The sequence below is a fragment of the Erithacus rubecula genome, assembly GCF_903797595.1.
Source record: "Erithacus rubecula genome assembly, chromosome: 17".
Lineage (NCBI taxonomy): Eukaryota > Metazoa > Chordata > Aves > Passeriformes > Muscicapidae > Erithacus > Erithacus rubecula.
Genome location: NC_136669.1, coordinates 1,871,706 through 1,893,137, shown reverse-complemented (window position 1 = coordinate 1,893,137; position 21,432 = coordinate 1,871,706). Strand labels below are relative to the sequence as shown.

General features: G+C 38.2%; 1 protein-coding gene across 6 annotated transcripts; it reads right to left on the bottom strand.

Moving 5' to 3' along the window:
* Positions 1-1,110: 1,110 nt before the first annotated feature.
* On the bottom strand, positions 1,111-20,860 carry VWA3A (von Willebrand factor A domain containing 3A). Of its 6 annotated transcripts, none has more exons than XM_079320311.1 (25): positions 20,832-20,860; positions 20,224-20,306; positions 19,904-20,015; positions 18,477-18,615; positions 18,278-18,385; positions 17,974-18,050; positions 16,896-16,990; positions 15,886-16,005; positions 14,992-15,066; positions 14,167-14,311; positions 13,039-13,237; positions 12,543-12,613; positions 11,479-11,619; positions 9,973-10,072; positions 8,849-8,959; positions 8,391-8,488; positions 8,097-8,243; positions 7,514-7,622; positions 6,680-6,824; positions 6,090-6,234; positions 4,885-5,036; positions 4,483-4,609; positions 3,837-3,934; positions 3,417-3,480; positions 1,111-2,052 (listed from the first exon to the last, which is right to left on the bottom strand). In XM_079320311.1, the coding sequence occupies exons 2-25, from the start codon at positions 20,286-20,288 to the stop codon at positions 2,047-2,049; spliced, it is 2,649 nt and encodes an 882-aa protein (XP_079176437.1). In that variant the 5' UTR covers positions 20,289-20,306; positions 20,832-20,860; the 3' UTR covers positions 1,111-2,046. The 6 variants fall into 6 exon arrangements, 5 of the variants coding, with proteins under 5 accessions (XP_079176437.1, XP_079176438.1, XP_079176439.1 ...); XM_079320312.1 differs by having other exon boundaries at positions 4,885-5,033; XM_079320313.1 differs by lacking the exon at positions 3,417-3,480.
* Between the last annotated feature and the right edge of the window lie 572 nt (positions 20,861-21,432).

The window sequence follows — 21,432 nt, the reverse complement described above, 5'->3', positions numbered from 1 at the left end:
GCTCAGAGGAGGCTTGACCAGCCTGCGAGGGCACAAGGCTTTGGCTGCACAGGGTAAGAAAAAAGAGAACTTGGATGGGTGTAAAGGCTCAGTACTGAAACACCTGACTGTTTTACAGCCTCTGTGCTTACACAGATTCTAACAGCAACATCTGCTCCTTACTTTTCACTGCATTTTCTTCAACAGGAGGCTTAGAAGCCCTTAGCTCACAGCCCCAGCAAAGAGAAGGTTCCTGAGTTCCCAACACCTACTGGAGTGTGAGGTCATGCTCAGGAGAAACAGAGAAACCACAGAAACAAAGGCCCAGCCCAGGCCAAAACAAACAGCTCAGTGAGGAGCACTGACGTAGGCTGCCCCAAATTTTGGGTTCCAGATCCACTGACAATCAGCCAATGGAGACACTGGGTAATGCAATTGTTTGGTAGAGTAAAACCTCTGAACACCAAATATTGTACAGGGGGAAAAGGCTCTAAATAGAGCTTTGACAACTGCAGTCTAACACAACAGACTGAAATATTATGATGCTTGTCCACATTTGCAAAATCCAGCATGTTCATTATGATCTTTGCAAAAAGCCTCTGATACCCTTTGACACACCTGCAGAAGTGTGTTTCTTTTTAAGTTCTTTTAAAGTCTTTTATAGGACTATAAGAATCTGTGCTACAGTACTGTGACATTTCTTAAATCCTCCAAGGAACAAATAAGAAACTGTTTTTTGGCAATACAGAAAGTCATCCTTTCTACCTGGATTTACAGTTTTAACATTTCTGTTAGTACAAATCCTCATTTTATCAGTGATTATCACCTATACCCCAAACAGAAATGTAACTAATCCTATTAATTTACAATTAACATTTTCATATCAAATCATTTCAGCAGTTACACACATCCTCAAATAAAATCACAGCACAAAGCACCAGTTTAACTGCAGCATTCTAGTAAAGGCTGGCACTAACATGGAAGGCAAGAGTCACCCTGTTCAAAGCATACAACACTAAATAGATACATTCATAATAGAAGTAATTTTTAATTCTTTATAGAGAGAAAAGAGATAAAGGGACAGAAGAGACAATCCCCCATCACAGCTTATCCAGTGGCACTCAGGATGCAAATAGCTCCTGAATAAATGCAGATCAAGTATCTTAATTTTGAAGTATGAATCTATTTTTATTATATTACATATATTAAACACCTGAGATGAATTTCTTGTAAAAGATAACAGTGAACATCTAAAAAATACTAGTGAGTTGTCATTAAAGAAATCAGTAAAAATCAAGTATATTTCACAAATCAACTGATAGTGGCAAACATATTTTTAATCTTTCTAGACAGGAAATATGTAAGAACAGAATTGCTCAGCAATAGGCAGTGCCTGGTTACACAAACACAACCAGGCTACATCAGCATTACTTTCTTGCATGTTTTATCATTTCTGAATCATCATCTCTACATCTTTCCTTACTGCCAGCACGAAAAATAATTATTAGCAAAACATCTCTGTGCAAAAACATGAATTACAAGCTTTGCTTTCTGTACTAAGGTTATTTATTGAACTTTCTATGCAAAACTGGCATAAAGAATTATCTTCCTAACATCACAGCTGTCTCATCTGTCAGGGATAATAAGCACCTGTAAAGAATTCTCAAACCAACAGATAAAAAAGGCAATTTAGACATACCAGCAACTAATTAAAGAAATGATTAATATGATGCAGTAAAAGAGAAACAAAAGTTGTGACCCTGTACAATTACTGACACATACACTTTTAAAATTTGTATAAGCTATATTGAAAACTATCCTCTTTATCATATTTATGAAGTTTATTATATTTAAACTTTGTAGAGTTCAGGGCTTGATTTACTTTGCAAAATTCTGCAAGTGGAGTCAGTGCAGCACTTATCATCTGCAACTTCTTGTCTTGCCAGCAGCTGTGACAACAAAGAAAATAAATCTGCTTGAAGCTGGAAGGTGTGAGCACACTTTGAAAAGATGCAGGTTATGATGGTATGATTCCAAACTCTTCAGCATCTTTTCTTCATCTAAAATTTAATCCTACAAGTGAAACATATGAATACTTTTTAAAATACAACTCAAAATATAGAAAATGCATGGGCTCAGTGTCACCATTGACAAAACAGTCATGGAAAACCAATACAACTGAAAATAATCAAGTTTCCTTACATGTTTCATGGACTACAGTGCTATTCACTTTCTGGAGATTTTAACAGAAATGCCTTCCTAGCCACTTCACCAGCAACACAGATTTCCTTGGAACACTGGGATACAGAGACACTTGTGGAACACCAGCCTTTATCTCTGCCTGCCTGCAGCAACTCCCTTGCTCCTCCAGGGTAGTTTTGTATCTGCTCCCTCTCCAAGCACCTCTCTTGAGTGATGAGCCCTTAAATGCTGGATTGTGCAGACTCAGACATACTCTGACACACACTCCTGCACACCAGGCTCCACTTTCCACTCTCTATGAACCAGGCATTCTTAACCAGCAGGTTGGATTGGATTTTTTTAACTCCTATTTGAATGACTGAGCAATATTTTTGAAAATATAAACCACATCTACAGAAATAAGGATTTTAAAAAACCCTGTCTTGCTGTGTATCTGCCTTACCCAATTTCCTGATGAATATCTTAGCAGGCCAGTGCTCTCTAGTCCAACTCTGCAGTTGTCTGTGCATCCATTGTTTTTCCTCACACAGCTCTGTGACAAATCCTTCTGTCTTGTTTAAGCCTGAGAAAATATTTCCACCCAGCAATTTCTCTTTTCCTGTGTTTTTACTTTGCCAGTTTAAAGCAGCAGGTTGGCTCTGTGAGAGGTTCAGTTTGCTCAGCTGCCTCTGCAATGACAGTCCCTTGTTTCTGAGGAAGTCTTTGCTATTAGTGGGGTCTTTTTTCAGTCATCCCATGTTTCTGAGGATGTCTTTGCTATTAGTGGGGTCTTTTTTCAGTCATCCCATGTTTCTGAGGATGTCTTTGCTATTAGTGGGGTCTTTTTTCAGTCATCCCATGTTTCTGAGGATGTCTTTGCTATTAGTGGGGTCTTTTTTTCAGTCAGCCTTGCTCATTTAACAGATGAATCATGCAGCCCATGCAGCAATTATTATTACAGCCATTACATCTGGTTCTAACCTTTTAATGTGCTTAACTGCTTGCTAGATCATTAATACCTACAAATACACATCTGCCTTGCTCTTTTCACCCCAAACAGTTCTTTTTTAGCTGTTATTTGGTCATATGGGTTTTTAATGAGGACTATTCTCAGCTAACAACTAAAATCACTACAAATGTTTCCAGCTTTGGAAAAAAGTCTCTTCTAGAAATGAATACAGTTAATAAAATATTACCTTTCTACTGAAATACATGAACTATACATAAACTGTGATGTAAATGTGGTGACTGTTTACCTGAACACTTTTTTGAAAAACACAGTTGTCTTTTTGGTTTCTGTTCCAATTTTCAAGCAATAACCTGTTTGAAAGAAAAACAAGCCCCAAAGAATTACAGCAGTTTTTCACAGAGGTACAGAACACCTGTTTAGCCCTGTCCTTGGGTGACTTTTCACTGAGGAGCTATAAATGCATTTGAAAACTCTTTGCAGGTACTTTTGCCTGCTATTCCTATTGAATTGGTGCTTTCTGGTTCTGGACTGGCAGTTAGGTAGGATAACAATGAAGAAACATAAAGATCAATACAATTTAACTATCCTTCACTCCTAAATTATTCTCCAGGTCTATTTTTTTAAATATAACAGACACTGGGAGTCAAATATTGTTGTCTTCATTCCATGAAATAATAAATACAAAGATTCTTTATAAAATACTCACCTCAAAGATTTTGCCTGCTTTAAGAAACTTCTAGCTTTTGCTACTTCTTGAGTAAGTTTCTTTAAATCATCTCCTTCAAAGTAAGGGAAAACTGGATTCTGAAAACATAGTTGAAATGTTTAACTTGCACATATTTATTATTTTCTGTTTCACCAAGTGAATTAACTGATCCTAAGCTCTAACTTTCCCTTCTTGCAGAGTTCTTGGTCTCACAAGGGGAGAGCAGAGCAAGCCTAGATTGAACAGGGTTCTGTTCAGTAACATTTTTCTGCTGTTTTTTCTGCCTGAGATCTCATTTGCTAAGCAGCACGTAAGGATTTTACAATTAAATGAAACACAAGATGGCAAAGATAAGAAGATAGTTAAAGCTGAAGTTAGCTTAAAAATCACATGCAGACATATGATGTATTTTTTACTTCTCTTTCTCTTTGCACTGAGTATTGATTCATGGGCTTGGGCACCTCACCAAGGCAGTTAGCACCAAGGCAAAAACACACACCAAGATTTCTCTTTCTGATTTCAATATTAAATACCTTAGAAGTTCTGTATTCTTTTTTCTCATTGTTTTACTTTTTTAAATGAAGTTTCTCTACTGATGAAGAACTAAATTGCAATGAAACAAAACCAACTGATTTATTTAACATACATCTTCATCATCCAGGCCCTCTGTCAATATTCTGTGTGCTGCTAATTGTCCATCTTCACCTGCAGAGCTGCAGTGGAAGCGCCCTCCTGTTTGGGAAGCAAGTTTCTTCAGGAATTCAACAGCTCCTCTGTTAGCACAGAGTAGAAAGGTACTTGTGAAAATTATTTTCCAAAAGCAACAGCAAAAGAATTTCTCAGAACTCCTCAAAAAAAAATATGACATCAAACCAAATGGATTGGAGGATATGATTATAAATGTCTGTATGAAATGTTGGCTGTGTGGTAATTCCCTGTGTCACAACAACTTTCCCCATTGCCACCTTGGTGGCACAGAGTTCTGACAATGAAATAGTCATTTTAAAAGATTTTGGGGTTTTTTTGCTCTTGCAAAAGTATCATATACCTGTCTGCACAGCTAAAACAAATGGTGTGGATTTTAATATCTTGTTTCTTTCTCAATCTTTCAATTTCTTTCAAAATCAGACTGCAGCTGGTGTCTGGTTTTCCATCAGTCAATAGATACAGTGCCTCTACACCTTGGAAACTGAGAGCCTTCTGGAAAGCAGAAAATATGCTTAAATAATTTGTACATTTATATGAAAGGTTATACTTCAGAACAAAAACACCATTCCAATGATTAAGGTAGTTTTGTATTTGTCACATCATTAAACAACTTAGTTTTGCCTTTTCATTTTCACTCATTAGGGAAGGAGATCAAGGATATAAATTTGAAAATTTAGGTAGATAATTTGTAGCATAAGACAACATATTTATAAGCAGGGCATTACCAAAAACTGACTCATCAAAATAAGAAAATGAACTGGTTTTGGAGATTTACTAACAAAGATTTTGACATCATATTTTAGGGGAGTTAAAGTTTTTTAATGTCTGAAAATCAGGCTCACTAGGACTTGAATGAATATTGTGAAAATTTGCTACAGAAGTTGATTCATTGTACTACACACATGCCTTGCAGCTCTACTGGACTTCAATTCATGATGAATGCCATAACATTTATATAGAGATTGTCATTCATGATGAATGCCATAACATTTATATAGAAATTGTGCAAGGATGTCTGGAAGAAGAATCAGTCATTAAAGGCAACATTTATTTTTTGATTCAGATTTTAAATCTTGTAGAATTTCAAGTTCTGTTTAAGTTATTATTACTAGTATCTACACTGAGAATTTTTATAGGAGAAAAATTTCTTCCCCTTTTACTGATTGTACTTAAAACCCATGAGATTCCAACAGACACTGCTTATTTAAAATCCTGTTTGGGTCAGAGCAACATATCACAGCCACAGTTGTACATAAACAGTTTGAGCAACTGGCTATTTTCCCCCTCCAGTATTCTTTGAACACAAATATTAACAAAACTATTGATATTTGACTTTTCTTAAAAAAAACCACCTTAATATGATCAATGAATTTGACTATTAGCCCTGGGGCCAGATACAGTGACTTCATTTCTAAACTGTTAAGTGACGTGCATGTAAAGATGTTGTACAATTTAACATAATAATTTTCCCAGAATGTCACCAGTCAGGTGGAATTGTTTGACCACCACAAGACAGGATGTGTTCTCCAAGCTGTGCACACCAACCTGTAAAGCTGCAAGGATGCAGGAGTTCCCATGAGCATGGCATGTGGCAGCCCACTGCACAGCAGCATGGCAGCTTTCATCAGTTGCCTCTACAAGAAACTCTCTCCAACTCTCTGTATTTTCTGCAAATCTCAGCAGGTTAAACCTGAGGAGAAAGAGGACCCACAAAATTGAACCAATACCATGAGTCATTTTGGATAAGCCAGTTTTGAAATTAGTAAATAAATAAAAAATTTAAAAAAACCAAACACAACAGTAAAAAAACCAAACCAAACTCTAACAAAAAGCCTCATGTTGCATTAAAATGTTCAACCTTGGAAGAGTCAAAAAACATCTCTTACTTTGCATAAAGAGAAAATCTATGCTGAGCCTAAAAGGATAAACAACACCAGCCTGCAGCAGAGGCTCAGATCTTAGAGAGTTTAGAACCTAAGACTGGTAAAAGCAACAGAAAAAGCAGTTCTTGTCACATGCACATTATACTCTAACATGCAGTAATTACTCAAATTATGTTACTACTGTAATTAAGAAGCAATGTGATTACATAATAATGAGTGCAGATTTCAGTTTTTATCAGCAATTCACCATACCTGACTTCATTTTTTCTCAGCTGTTCCCAGATAAGGGAGGTAAGTTCTTTTGTGACAGATGGCAAATATGGGCCCATGGAACCAGATGTATCAATCAAAACACAGACATTGGCTTCTAAAATGGTACCAAACAATCTTCTACTTCCTGGGCCAGAACATTAAAACTAATTAAGAGTTATTACATAGCCTTATTTTATTGAGCATAATGTAAATTTTCAGTCTTTAGAGGCAATTCTGGGCACATTTCTACATAATTAAGTCTAATCTATGTGGCAATTAGGTAGTTAAAAGGTTAACAATAGAAAAATCTTTGACCATTTCAAAACTAGCAATATCAAGCATTAATTACTAGCTGATTGTAGCAACTTGCATTAAATAATTTGTAGCTCCTTTACAAACCAGCAAAAAATTAAACTGTTTCCTAAAAAGCTTTTTATGAGCAGAGAGATCAAGAGTCTTCACCAGTAGTGATGCTGAACTTCCAAGCAGGGCTTGTTCTTAGCAAAACATGCAGAAAAGCTGATTTTGCTTGTATATGTTACTGTATATATCCTGTTGATAGAAAGCTTCTGCTCTGTATTCACAAACACACAAAGACCAAAACTGAATGATTTGTTAGCAACTGAGATGTTTATCAGCTGCACAGATGCTGAATTCTCTTGCATTCACAATAATAAGTTTTAAACTTTCAAAGAATTGCAAGACACAGAATCCTTATTCCCTTTGGAGGTTAATTCCTAATTCACTCTGGAGATTTTTATTTATTCTGTCAGAAATATCAGACAAGAATGTTTTTGTACATTGAGGTACAGAAAGCCAGGGTGTCACAGGTACCTGAGAGCAGCCACTGCACTCTCTGGAGGTAACGCTGCAGAACATTCTCCAGCTGCTCTCTGTAGCTTTCCAGTTCCTTAGGGTGAAACTGCAGATGTTTCACAACCCCCTGGAAAAATTCAGTTTGTACAAGAGCATCTTACTTCAGGAAATCTGAGCTCAGCTGCTATATATGCAATGTTGGCATTGGACATCAGGGAGATTTTTGTCTTTACATCTATGAAATATGGTAAGAACAATCCTGTGACTGTTGCTTGCTCTTAACTTTCTGTGCTTCTCTCCCATCATTACACAAACTGAATCAAGATCCAAAATTTTCCCAGTTTCAACTCAAACATGATTTTGGAAAGTTTTACTTCATACTGTATGAGCAGAGGAGGTGCTACATATTCTAAAGAACACACAGTTTGGATTTCAAACATGCTAAATGGTTTTTGTGGTGAATAAAAGATCTTCTCTAGCTTGCTAGTGGAAGTATGATTTAGAAAGAACAGGGAAGAATGGAGAGAACATCAATCAACATTCACTGAACAAATACAAAGCCTTTCAATAATGCAGGTACCTCACATCTGCAAAAACCTACATTGATTTCTGCACTGGGGAAGATAGAACAGTATTTTGCTGGTATTTTCTTGTGCAGACACTCCACAATTTTCTTCTGGTGGGTACAAGCAAGCATCAGTCTGGGCAAATCCAGTTTAAGCTTTTTAATACTGTACTTGGTCAGCCACTTGTAAGACAAACAAATAGAGCAATTGATTGTTGGCAAATATTGGAACAGTTTAAGTAATTACATTGTACAGAATCACAATGAGCATTTACAGTAATTCAGATGGATAATTCCAAAATGGCAATTTATTAGTGAGGAGAAAAATACCTCTTTGCTTGAACAGATTTCCTCTTCCTCTGGCAATGTGACAGAGCAAACAGATTTTCTTACACACACTGCCTTTGGGCACCTCTGATATATTGTACCTATTTAAGAAATGAACAAAGTACCTAAAAAATCACTTATTTAAAAAAATTGTCACCTTCAAAAAAACTCTGAACCAAATCTTCTGTAATCAACTAAACCATCTTCACAGTGCTTTTCTTTTGGAGCACCTTTGACCAAAAGATCCCAAGGGACTTTACAAAAGAAAAACCCAATTAAAAAACAGGCAAAAAGTGCCACCCACCTGCACCCAAACTAAACATCTTTACCACTATTTGTCAGTGAAAGTCTCTCCCACTCACTTTTCAAAGCACACTGGTTATCAGTGACTTATCATCCTGACACTTTTATTATACAAGTGCTGATAAGAAAAGGGATTCACCCATCCTGATAACACATACCCACATTTCTTCCTTCTTCAATGTAAAATACAGACATAGAAAGCTCTGCCTGCTTCCTGGGTTTGTGCTTTCCTTTTTTCTCAGTTTGAGGCCATTCTTTTACAGTTTGTGCTACAAGTAAATTTTAGATAAAAAACCTCATTAATTTAGCTCAGCTGGATAAAACTCTTACATGAGAGCTCAATCCTGTTCTTCTCTTCATATATTTCTATTACTACAGTTATAAATACTCAATTTTTTTTTACACTGATTAAGAAAAATCATATTACAGCACTACTTGAGAGGCTTTCATAGAAATGAAACCTTTACAAATATAGAAATTACCATCAGGAAGAATGTCACAGGTGTTATTTTGAAAAAAAATCGGGGTTTGAACAAGATTAATATTTGTTGGAGAAATGAGTTAACTTGGTACAGAACATCTCAGTTTACAAATATGAATCCAGATTTGTAAACACTGCTACATATCAACATCAGTAGATTTGAAGACTCAAATTTAATGTAAAGAAAAAAAAAATTGCAAATGTTAGAGATGATACAAAGAAAAAACACAGGATTTTTTTTTAATGGAGGAAAGTTAATTGAACTCTAAGAGATCATCAGGAACTGGAAGTTTAAGAGCTTTTCATACACCAGGAGCAGTTGGAAGAGTTAGCACTTCAGACAACCTGAGATTGGTGTTTAACTTCTTCATTACTAGATCATAAATAAATCAAGTGGAGCAGCATGTAAATTAAAATGGGATCTAATAGATTTCATGGTAATGTATACATTGAACTAATATCATAATAAATGTCTGAACTGCTGAGCCTTATGGCTTCAGGTATGGAGCACAATGGGGTTCTACTTTCCATCAGACACATTTGACATTTCCTGATAAAGGGCAGGTATGCAATCCCAGGACCTGGAAATCATTGCACAGCTGTGCAGAGCTCCTTCCTTGCACAGTGTAGAAGCAAATGAGATCAATTTCTCATCCCAAAGGAATTCCAAAACATGATGGTTCCTATAAATCTGATTAAAGATGACAATTTCAGGTGTTTCTAAAATCTTAATTTAAATACTCTTTTTTAAGCAAAACCCAAAGGCCACTGAAGACAAACAATCCCCTAATCTCTACAGACCTGCTGGAATTCCTGCTCTGGCACTAGGAGGACGCCATGCCACTGCTCTTACAGGAGGATTTCTCTCTGCACCATGGTTGTCTTTAATATCCTTCAGTACCTTTAATAACACAAAAAACAAAAAAAAAGTAAAATGTGTTTCAGCTGAATCCTAACTGCATGATTCTAACCTGGAACTATGTTTCTTTATTCTTGAATTCCTGCTTTACTCTGGCTTTGACAAATCCACAGACTGCCATGACAACACATTAATTTGCAGTTTCTTGCTGGGTTAAGTAACTGATTGCTGTATTTTAATTAGCTTGCCAATATCATTTGCTACCATAAACCTGAAGACTAACATTTACAGGGAGAGAAGTTTGGACCATTTTTGCCACCTGAAGGAGCAGTCTAGTATGGTAATAGCCTTGCTTTATAGAATACAGTACTGAGTATCTTCCTCAGCATTTTACCAACTATTGAAAATCTACTATTGACACCAATAATTTCTCCTTTGGGTTTGGTTTATTCCTCTTGGGGTTGAGCAGTCTGCTGAACAACAGAAACCCCTGTTTAACCCTGCTGTAGGATAAGACTTGTGACATTGAGCCTTCAAGCAACTGACATCTAATTTAATATACAGCTCTACTATAAATATCACCAAACATCTACAAACAAGCCCATACTCATTTTCTAAAAGCTGAATCCTTGCAAAACTGTGCTGCATTGTCATCTCTGAGTAATTAGTTTCTCCTGCATTTGTGAAGAGATGTTGAGAACATGTCACTTTTGATAAAACAGCCTGGAAGACCTATGAAACCTTTGCAACATTCCCACACCTACATTCCCATTTCCTACATTCCCACACCTACATTGCCATTCCAAATTCAAAGATGAGAACTGAGAGTTCCAGCAAGCACTGGCCCTTTATGCATATTACAGATGTGCACACCTACTCAAAACAAATGTATGAACAGTCAAAATGAACAAACACTAGCAAAATCCCAAGGGATTCAGTAGTGCAGCTCCATGGAAATAAGAACAGCAGGCAGGAAAACAAATCCTGAATCCTGTTCTTGTTTTATGCTGGGTTCTCTGTGAGGCTAAAGATGTGCTACTGAGCTGCAGCTGCCTCATCTGTAAATGAGCAGAACATCATAATATTCAGTACCTTCTGGAAAGACTTGCAAAATGGATGTAATTTGGTAAAGCACATTTCTGCTTTGCCTTTGCTCTGATTAAACATTATTTTTTAAGGTGAGAGGAAGGATTCTTTAGACACCTTTTGACACTACAGTGTAGTTCCATTATAATTAATTGCTTAGTATGATGCACTTTTTGGTATATGTAGCATTTTGAATGCAAACATAGTTTCAAAGTACTATCACAGTGCTACTCTTATTTCTTCAAATTTTCAGCTGAGCACTTCTCTCACCAAGAGGAACATCCAATTGCTAAGCAGGATCTTTAATTAACAAAGAACATATTAAAAATGGGACCATTTCAAACCATTCTAGCCAGACTCACAGCTGTGGGTTTGGGAGATGACACCTTCTGCTTTTTCTCCCCCTTGTTCCTCATAAGCACATTTGAGTGTCCTCCTGGTGTGAGGGGTTTCACACACTGATGGACTGAGCGTTGCTTTAAGGACTCCACTAGGAATGCACACTGAAATGGAAATCCACATTTAATATTTATTCATATTTCATATTGCTTCATATTTCATATACATGGAATTTAGGGAAATGACATTTCAAAGACAGATATTTTGTATTTCTATCTGACCAGACTTAACAGCTCTAACTGAACAGAAACCCTTTTATGCTGTGCTTGGTCAAACACTCTGCATGGAAACCCTGCTCAGGGCAAACTGATTAAACCAAAAGGCAGCAGTGATACAGACCAAGGCTGGGACAAATTGGAAGATGTTGAACCAAGTATATGCAACTGCTAAATGCTAACAATGTATTTTAAGGTGTCATTGAATCACTACCAGCTCTTCTTTTAATAAAGTCCACCTTCAGTGACTCAGACCTGCATTCAACAGGGTACTCAGCCCTCTGGACAAGGCTCTTGCTGCAGATCTCTTTCTATTCACACTTTTAGAGGAAACAGCCACCACACTGCCAGGCAGTATATTGTCTCAGTTATTCTGTTTGATATCTTTGGAAAAAAGTCATGTGGATGGAATATGGTGAGATACAGTCTTGAGAAAATAACTCTTTCAGGATTGACAAAGCCATTGTGCTAATGACAAACCCTCTCTACAATGGGACTTATAAGCAGGTAAGTTTATATGAAGAATTTTAATGAAGAATTAATTTACTTGAAAGGAATTCATCCCAGGATTGGCAACAAAAAGGAGAATCACTTGAACTGTAAACTTGTATTTGGTATGGAATCATGGCTACTCCAACACCAGTCATTGCAGTGTTATTGTGCAACTGCTTTCTAGTCCTTATTTATTCTGTGGTCACTACTCTCACACTCTAGAACATTCCTGCCCATCATAAAAGAGTTTTGTTCAATCTGACTTGTAAGCTGAACTAACACTCTTGAATTTTTTTAAGAAAGAAATATGTAATTCATACCTTTTGGGAGTAGCTCTTTGCTTTTTCTATTTCAGATATAATACTGGTAATATCATCACTTTCAAAAATACCTGATAATCAAATGGATGCTAATTAGCACTTTTTTAAGTGTACAAAATAAGCATTTTTCAAAACATACAACAATTTGTACAACATGCTAAATATCAAAGCAGAGAATCAAAAAAACCTGTTTTTCCTGAAAGCCTGATCATCTGGACATATCAGTAACTATATTTTAAAGCATCTTTAAAAAAGGCTAACAGAAAACAGTGAATTGAAAAACAAATTCCTTCATTAAGGCTGCATTATATATAATATTCTGAAATATGACTGAAAGTCTCAATAAAACAATGACCTGTGTTTATATCTCAGTGCTAGTACAGCATCAGCATATCTTAAAAAAAAATAAATGACTTGGTTTGGGAGTAAAAAAGCATTAATGCATATTATTTCAATAATGAAAAAGAAGTATGTGCTGGCTTTCCTCTGTTCATACCTGCTTCTCCAAACCAGTGAAATCTCCCACCAGCTGCCTGCACAATGCCTTTGAGAGCACTGGCAGTTTCTGCTGGGCTGGCATAGCGGGGTGGAACAATGCCAGGGGAGTCAGTGCCCCCTGTCCCACTGAACAGACACACATGCAGCTGCAGATCAAAACCTGTGCAAGCCTCAGCCACATAAGCACTGATTGTGTGCTGTAAGACAGGAAAGAGAAACATCAGGGGTTCAGCCTCCACCTCAGACAAGCTTCTGCCCACTCCACTGGATGCTGAGGGAGGAACAGATCCTCCCAGCTGGAGCAGGTCAGCACAGGAACCACCCTGAGCAGCCAAGAGCTCCTCAGTCCATGCAGATCCACAGCTGTGGTCACTGCTGCTGCTCACAGGGGCAGCAGCTCTACAGCAACAGCTGCAGTAATTTGGGTACCAAACTGGGTAATTTGGGAACCAAAGACAGAGATTGTGGACATCAGTTCAGCTGTGCACTGAAGCAAAGCAGGGATGAAACTCCCTTTGTCCCTCATTTTCTTGTCAGCCATATGGGCTTTAATGATTTCTTAGGTCTGCCCAGAATTTCTAAAGGTTTGGTAACAAAAGCAGGAGATACCTCACTGCACAGATGTAGAAACTCGAGGTTGTGCGTGCAGCTTAATGGCCATGGAGCACATTCACCACAAACATGGATTCAAGCAAGGGATTAGTGAGATAAAAACAGGAGCTGTGTCTACACAGAGTGCTATGGAGTCCCACTGGAAAATTCTTTGTGTCTTTGTTCCCATGAGTTGGACAGAAATGATAAATTAAAAAAAAAATCAGCTTGTTCAAATTCAGAAATCTGAAGTGAAATGATGTCCAGAGCTGGAGTGGGAAAATAATCCTAAAAGCATGTATTGAATTTTCTAAAATTCAGACATAATTAATAATTGCTACCTCCAACACATGATTTACAATTGAAGAAATGGAAGTTTGGGATCCTGACAGTTGTGCTACCTTAGGTATGTAAAGGAGGAATATTCTGCCAATGAACTGTGATGACTGGCCATAAGGGGGAAAAAAAGAGAAAAATAAAGTTGGTATTAATTTGGATAGGAACTTAGAGAAAAGTTGCCTATGAAGACACTCACTGTTTCCTGATCAGGTATTCCAGTGGTCAGCAGGTAGAGTCCCTGGGATTTGTGTTTACCTTTGTCTCTGAAGTCAACTTCCACAGCTCTTCTGAGTGCACTCATGAAATTCCTACTGCCCTTGCACTCCAAGCTCAACACCCACCTAAACCAAGACATTTACAGTCCAAAGAAAGAAGAAACAAGAGCTTGTTTCTGCTCAATGCAATAAAGAGAACTAAGTATCTTAAATAACACTGCACTGGAGTCTAAAATTTTTGAAAATAACAGAGCAAAACCAGGTTATATAACAAATTATTTGTTTTGGTTTCTGTATTGTCAGCATGGCAAACTAGTTTTTAAAGTAAGATACAAAGCATAAAGAGGAAAGAACTCTCTCCTAATTTTATGTGGAAAAATATTAACATAGTAGAACTTACAGAAACAGAAATGAAACCAGAGGTATAATGAGAACACAGAAGGTGTGACTCCACAAACAGAAACCTGGGATTTTTTCCAAAGCATGTGGGAAAGATTCTGTTGCTTAGCTCTGACATTCCAGTTGTATCTGAAGCAGTTTTCAATTCTTCATGTAACCTGTTCATTCCTTACACAGACACTTTTGTATCTGTGTACATATTATACTTTATATACATATGAAATACAAAGCCACCAAGCTTATTAAGTTTTAAAACACTGTTTTCACAAGAAACCACTATGAACAATCAGTGTGGAACATGGCAGCTTCTTTTTATAACATGATAAACTTATAGTACTTTAGTTTGTATTTAGTCTGCAATTTTTCTTTGTGAAATTCACATACATGGGATAATTATTTGACCCTACCTCCAAGCCTTTTCTAAGTTTTCTGGATGGGGAGGAACCAGTTCCTGCTGCCAAGGGACAATGTCACTCCCAAATCTTTCACAAAAAGATAACAGCAATTAATTTTCAGATTATGGTTTAGAACAACAAAGAGATAAAATAAATTCACCAAAGAAGAAAATCTCATTTGGGGTATTACAGACATAAAACTGCCCAATGCTAATCATTTTCTATTTCAAAGCATTTAATGATCCCCATTTATCCATCACCCAAGGTTTGTTTGATTTTCTTTCCTGAATAGGATCCTATATGAGCTGGGAAAAGGTCAGTGGAAGGATTGTGAAAAAGGAACTCCCACCCTCAGCTGCTGCCAGTAGCTCTCTTGTGAGATAAGGGCTCTGTTCTCACACCATGTTAGGAACTCCATGAGCTTCTGGCTCCTACTTTTACCTGCCAGAAACCTGCAGCCCAGCAGCTGCTCAGCAGCTGTGCCACAAATTTCTGCCTGCCAGTGCTGAGTACAGAATTTTAACACCACAGTATATTAAACAGTATTTGGGTTACTGGGAAATTTAAAGGGTGCCCTCAGTTATGGTACCTGAGTCATTAAAATCCTCTTCTGCTAAGTTTCTGACAGGTGAATTAATACTGTTATGAACAATACAGCAGGATGAGTATTTGTTACAGGTGTGATGCAATCAGTTCCAGTGACCCTCACCCAAACCAGTGATTTTTAATTACTCATTTGGTCTCCATACATCTGATTCATGCACTCACCCAATAAGGATCAATCAGTGCTTCACTAAAAACCATCAAATACTAAAATATGCTTATTAGTAACTACAGTCTTTCAGCATACTTCTTTCATTGCAATGCATTACATTTATTTTAAAAGACTCTTCCATAGTTACTTACACTATAATATTGAAGTGATCCTTATCTGACATTTGTTCCTCAAGTAAAAGTCGCAAAGAATGTTGGATATGAGAGATGTAGGTGGAGTTTGTCATTGATAGATCAACAAGTATAACCACCCTATAAAAAAAAAAAAGCTATTCATTAAAAAAAGAGAAAAAAAAGTCTCATTTAATTATGTATGTTTATCTTCAGTGCACTCTAACTTGTCTGGGAAAGTATCTTCTACCTATGTATCAAAATGTATAAACACCGAATCTATATTTTTAAAAAAATTCTGCAAAACATTAGGTGACTTAAAAAATAAAAATAGGAACAGTAATGGAAACTTCTATCTTTCCTAAACTAGGAAACAATCAGGGTACTGGGAACTTGTAGTGCCATAATGGCTCCTTCTCCTTCTCAGTACCTGAGTATCTAAAACCCTCCTGGAATGTGTGGATGTTTGCCTGCAAGGAGAGTTGTTGGATTGCTCACTGTCCTTTCCCAGCCAACACTCCAAGAACATATGGAATATTACTCCAAAGACAAAGAGTTAAACTTCCTCTCAGCTCATCAGTGCCAGAGTGGTTGCTCAGGTATGGACTGCCTGATGTTATTGAGCATGTTACCTATTTAGAGCTGCTCAGCATGCTCAGATTTAAGTCTTGCTTGCAGAGACAATGCAGGATGATCACATTGAATGGACAGGGAATAACTTGAGAGCAGCAGTTTTGAAAAGACCCACAGATGTGATGGACAGTCAGTGGCATCTGAGTTCCCAGCACAACACAGTGGCCAGATGGGCCAACTCAGTCCTTAATCAATGAGCAAAAAAAATCTATAGTACTGGGTAGCCTCAGCTACCTTCCTTTTGCCTGAAACTCCATAGTCAAGGTTTGTCAACAGGAAAAAGAGCAAATGTGCAACTGAGGTTGAGTAAGGCCCCAGACAAGATGTAAATAAACACTGTTCTCAAACACATTAAGACTTGAAACCTCACAAAAAAAACCCCAAAGCAAATACAATACCTTCTTTCACAAACACTTCCCCATATTCTTCTGCTAGCCACAGACAGCCAGTCAATTCGTTTCTCATAGACTCTTACCATTTTAGCAAGGAGTTTCTATGCATAATTAAAGAAAATTTATGTTAAAAATAAAAAGTTCAAATCTTTTATTGTCAAATGCTTAATACAGAAATAACATTAACAGCATAGTAATGAAAAAAAGCATTTTAATTAATTTTGATAGTGACATTTCATTCTTAGTACAGATATGAGAACACAGTTCAAGAAAAAAAAACCATATTGTGATAAAAAGCAACAAAGAATCTAAAGGTCTGTATCTCCACTTCACTTTTCCTCTTGTCACCATGTTCCAAAATGGTGTTCAGGCATATCAAGAAAATAATAAAAAGAGCTTTAAAATACAGTTTTTGCAAGCTTACCCTTTCTTCAGTAGGCAGCGTTCATTAGAACATAATCTAACATAAACACAATATTCTCAAACACATGTAATTCTTTAACAGTATCAATTTGATATTAAGGTAATTTATCCAAATTACACACCATGACATTTCCAAGTATATGTAGGTATTATATGAGGGCATATCAAGCTAGAAAAGAGCACTGAACTCAGAAATAAAACTATAATTTAGCATACTTTGGGAGCACAAAACACAAGCAACTACCAATGAGCAAGGAGAGACAGAAGCTGCTTTTCATTTCAGCCACTTCACACTCTCCTTTTGGTCTGGTTGTAGAGCTCCACAGACTTCACATCCCTCTCACTTTAATGAATTATTTGCCCTGTAAATATTCTCACAGCCCTTGGTCAGGCCTGCCAGTGAAGCAGAAAGGACTGACAGATCACAGTAAGGGAAACCCTGGTTGCAAACATCCCCAGACAGCTTCTCCTTCATTAAAACTGATCTAGGAGGAAATCCTCAAGAGTCACGACTGCCTGTAAGAATTCCAGTGGCTGCAGACTTAGATGGACAGCTGTGTGCACATGAATCCCTGCAGTATTTAGCTAAAGTGACAATTAATGAGGAATAATTAGATGGTAGTCTAGCCCTGGCAAGGCCATATCATGATGGACAACTCACCTGATAGTTGTACAATACTGGCAGGTCAACATGGATATTTTTCACAGTTCCATCATACCACTCAAACTGCATCATCACTTTCTAGAAAGATAAATAGCTGTTCACAGAACTCAACATAAGACAAACTAACATGGAATTTCTTCCTGAGACATTCTTAAGAGTGCCATTAAGACTATTTGAGTTGAATCTATGACTCAAATTTCAAAATTCAGTACAATTTCAGCTAATTTATAAAGTACTGATTTAAATGTAGCAACAGAAAGAGAAAACCCCACAAACCCAGGAAAAAGAAGTTTCTCATCACTTGCCTCATGCAGAGTTGATGATACTGTTTTTTTAAGAATAGGTACAAAATCTTCCACAGGAGAGAAGGCATTGGGAGCCAGAACTTGATAAAGGTCTAATTTTTTAGCTATAGGAAGAAAAAAAACTACATTCAATAAAACACATACTCTGTCTTTAATTCATATTTCCTATCTGTTGAGCTTTTCTTTCTGTGCTACCTTTCAATCCATATGTCTTTAGCCAGTCTGCTGAGGTTTTGGCCAGGGTGCCTGGTGTTTGAATAACTAATGGTCCTTTGTGCTTTGGAGGCTCTGGGAAGAAGCTGGAAGGTTCTGGATTTCCAAATGCTGTGGAAACCTAGAGTGGATTTCAAGAAGAGCTCTTGCAAGTTTTAATATAATTTATTTTTACACTCAGTTTAAAATATCCATCATAAAATCCTGGTGAAGATAATTAAAACTAAAGTTCTGGGATTCCAACAAGCGAAATACATTGAAAACAGCTATCATTGGTCCTCCTAAAAATGGGCTCTTACTGTGGGTATAGAATTTTCTATATCTATAGAAGAGTGACTTCTGCTCCATAGGTAGTCTACACAGTCCTTAGTAACTATGAGGTTGGAAGACAGAAAAAAAAAAAAGGAAGAACAGGAAGAACAAAGGGAAAAATAATTAGAAATTTTATTCACAAATGACTACTCTGCCTCCTGTCTGGAATGTCTCAGGTCAGATGAGCAGGTACACAAGGATACCCAATGTGAGCTTTGAGCTCCCCTTTCACACCAGACTTGTCCACATCACACAAATACTTGCAGTGGTTGTGACACAGAACAAACTATTTTGCAAACAAAAAATTCCTCCCAGACTTGTATAACAGTTGGAACTTCATTTGTGTGATTGTGCATAGGGTTAGGCTAGTGCTCCTTAGTTACCCATTACCATCACAGGACAATGTTCTCCTCATGCATTTTGGAGAATATTTAGCAAAATGTCTCCTTTAATGAGTTTTTTTCTTAATTTGCTCTTACCATGGATGTTCAATAGAGAATATTTAAAGTTCACATATCAAAGATATGAAAGTGAGAAAAAATTACATGCAGTATGAGAAATTAAGCATGCTGTTTAAATGGGACAAAATGTAAGTCCTAAGGAGAGTTGATGCTAGGCAGTGCATGTCCAAGAATGTAATTTTATGTACTAAAATACTCTTTTGAATGTGGGATACAAAGGAAAAGAAGCTTTCACAATATCAGACTGTGAGCTAAAGGAAGGAGAAAGAGAACTTCATTTAGAGCAAAGGAATGAAGACAAGAAACAGGAGAGTGCAGTAAAAAAATTAAAATTAATACCCCAGTGATTTACCAGAGAAGAATAAAAATAAGCATCTCCCAAACACAACTCAGAGTTTGAACTGATATATCTTGACTTCTGCAACAGTTGATCTCATTTATTGTTTTGCCCAATTTGTTCTCAGATTCAACTCTGAGGAGAAACTACATGCAGCTTCACAACATGAGTGATCACATCTATCAAACTATGCAAATATATGTAAGGATCACATTAGCTGCCTATCAGTTTATTTATGAATTTATAGTGAGTATGTATTACTGTACTAGTTGCTTCTTTTTGGAGGAAAATTCACCTACCAGCACATCTTGTGTCCTGCTGCTATGTGTTCCCAGCAATCCATTATCTGGTCCTACATGAGGCACAGCAGAATCTGGTAGATGATCACCCTGCATTTGGAATTTTGTCACCCTACAAGACAATAATTTTATGAGAGCAATTCATTACCCATCATATTGTCATAAAGTCATTCAAGTTTCTTCTGTAGGAATTGTTCTGTACTTTGACAGTTGTTTAAGCATATGATGTCTTGAAAGGATATAGTATACACTTTATATAAACTACAATTTATTTTCTGTCTACATATGAAGTTTCAACTATGTTTAGTAAGTTTCCTCACCCAGTTTTTTCCAAATATTGATCATTGTCCAGCAACCACATCATTTTCCTGATGTGTGTATCCATTACATGAATAGACTTAGTCTTGTTAAAAATAAAAGTAAAAAGACAGCATTAGAGCAAAAGAAGTTAAAATCCTCAGGAATAAACACTATTAGAAGGGTATTAATATCGTCAGCAATTTAAATGATAAATGACAACAGCAAACTAAAAAATAAAGAGAAGTTACAGTTATCCATTTATAGAAAAGACATTTAGGAGTTATTTTGCAGGAGCTGCTTGTTAAGGGATTTTATGCGGTCAATTATATGCGCACACTGCTGGGAGACGGGCTGAGAGCTCAAGCATCAAGAGATGAAGCGCAGCAATGCCCGAGCGGCGGCGGGCGAGCTGCCCTCGGGCTGAGCCGCTACGAGCCAGGCAAAAACCATTAAATCCGCTTTTTCTTGGCTGGGCTCCACCGCCTCCCCCCGGCCCGAGGCCACAGCGGTGCCAGCACAGCCCTCCCCGTCCCCCAGACCCTCCTCACCTCACGGGAAGAGCCCGGCGGGTCCGTGCCGGGGAGAGACCCCTCGGCTGCTCCGGCCCGCTCCCGTCCCTGGCACTCACCTGACGGGGGAAAGGCTCTACGGGCACCGCGCCAGCGGCTCCACAAGCCCCCTCAGCACCTCGGGCACTGCCCCCACCGACCGACCCTTCCCTTCCCTTCCCTCCAGCGGGACCGGGACGGCCCAGCGCTCCTCGGCCGCTGTTTCGGCGTTGCCGGTGGAGACGGGGCCGGGACGCCGCTTGCCGCCGCCTGAGGGCGCCGGGGGCGAGAGGCGAGGGGCGGCAGCGGGCGTGAGGGGAGAGACCTGAGGGGAGACTCCTGAGGGGGGACATCTGAGGGGAGACACCTGAAGAGAGACTCCTGAGGGGACACACCTGAGGGGAGACACCTGAAGAGAGACTCCTGAGGGGACACACCTGAGGGGACACACCTGAGGGGACACACCTGAAGAGACTCCTGAGGGGACACACCTGAGGGGAGACTCCTGAGGGGGGACACCTGAGGGGACACACCTGAAGAGACTCCTGAGGGGACACACCTGAGGGGACACACCTGAGGGGACACTCCTGAGGGGCCCCGCCAGGCGCGAGGGGATACCTGAGGGGAGACACCTGAGGGCAGGGCAGGGTCGGTTTCAGTCAATTCAGCCGGAGTCAGTCG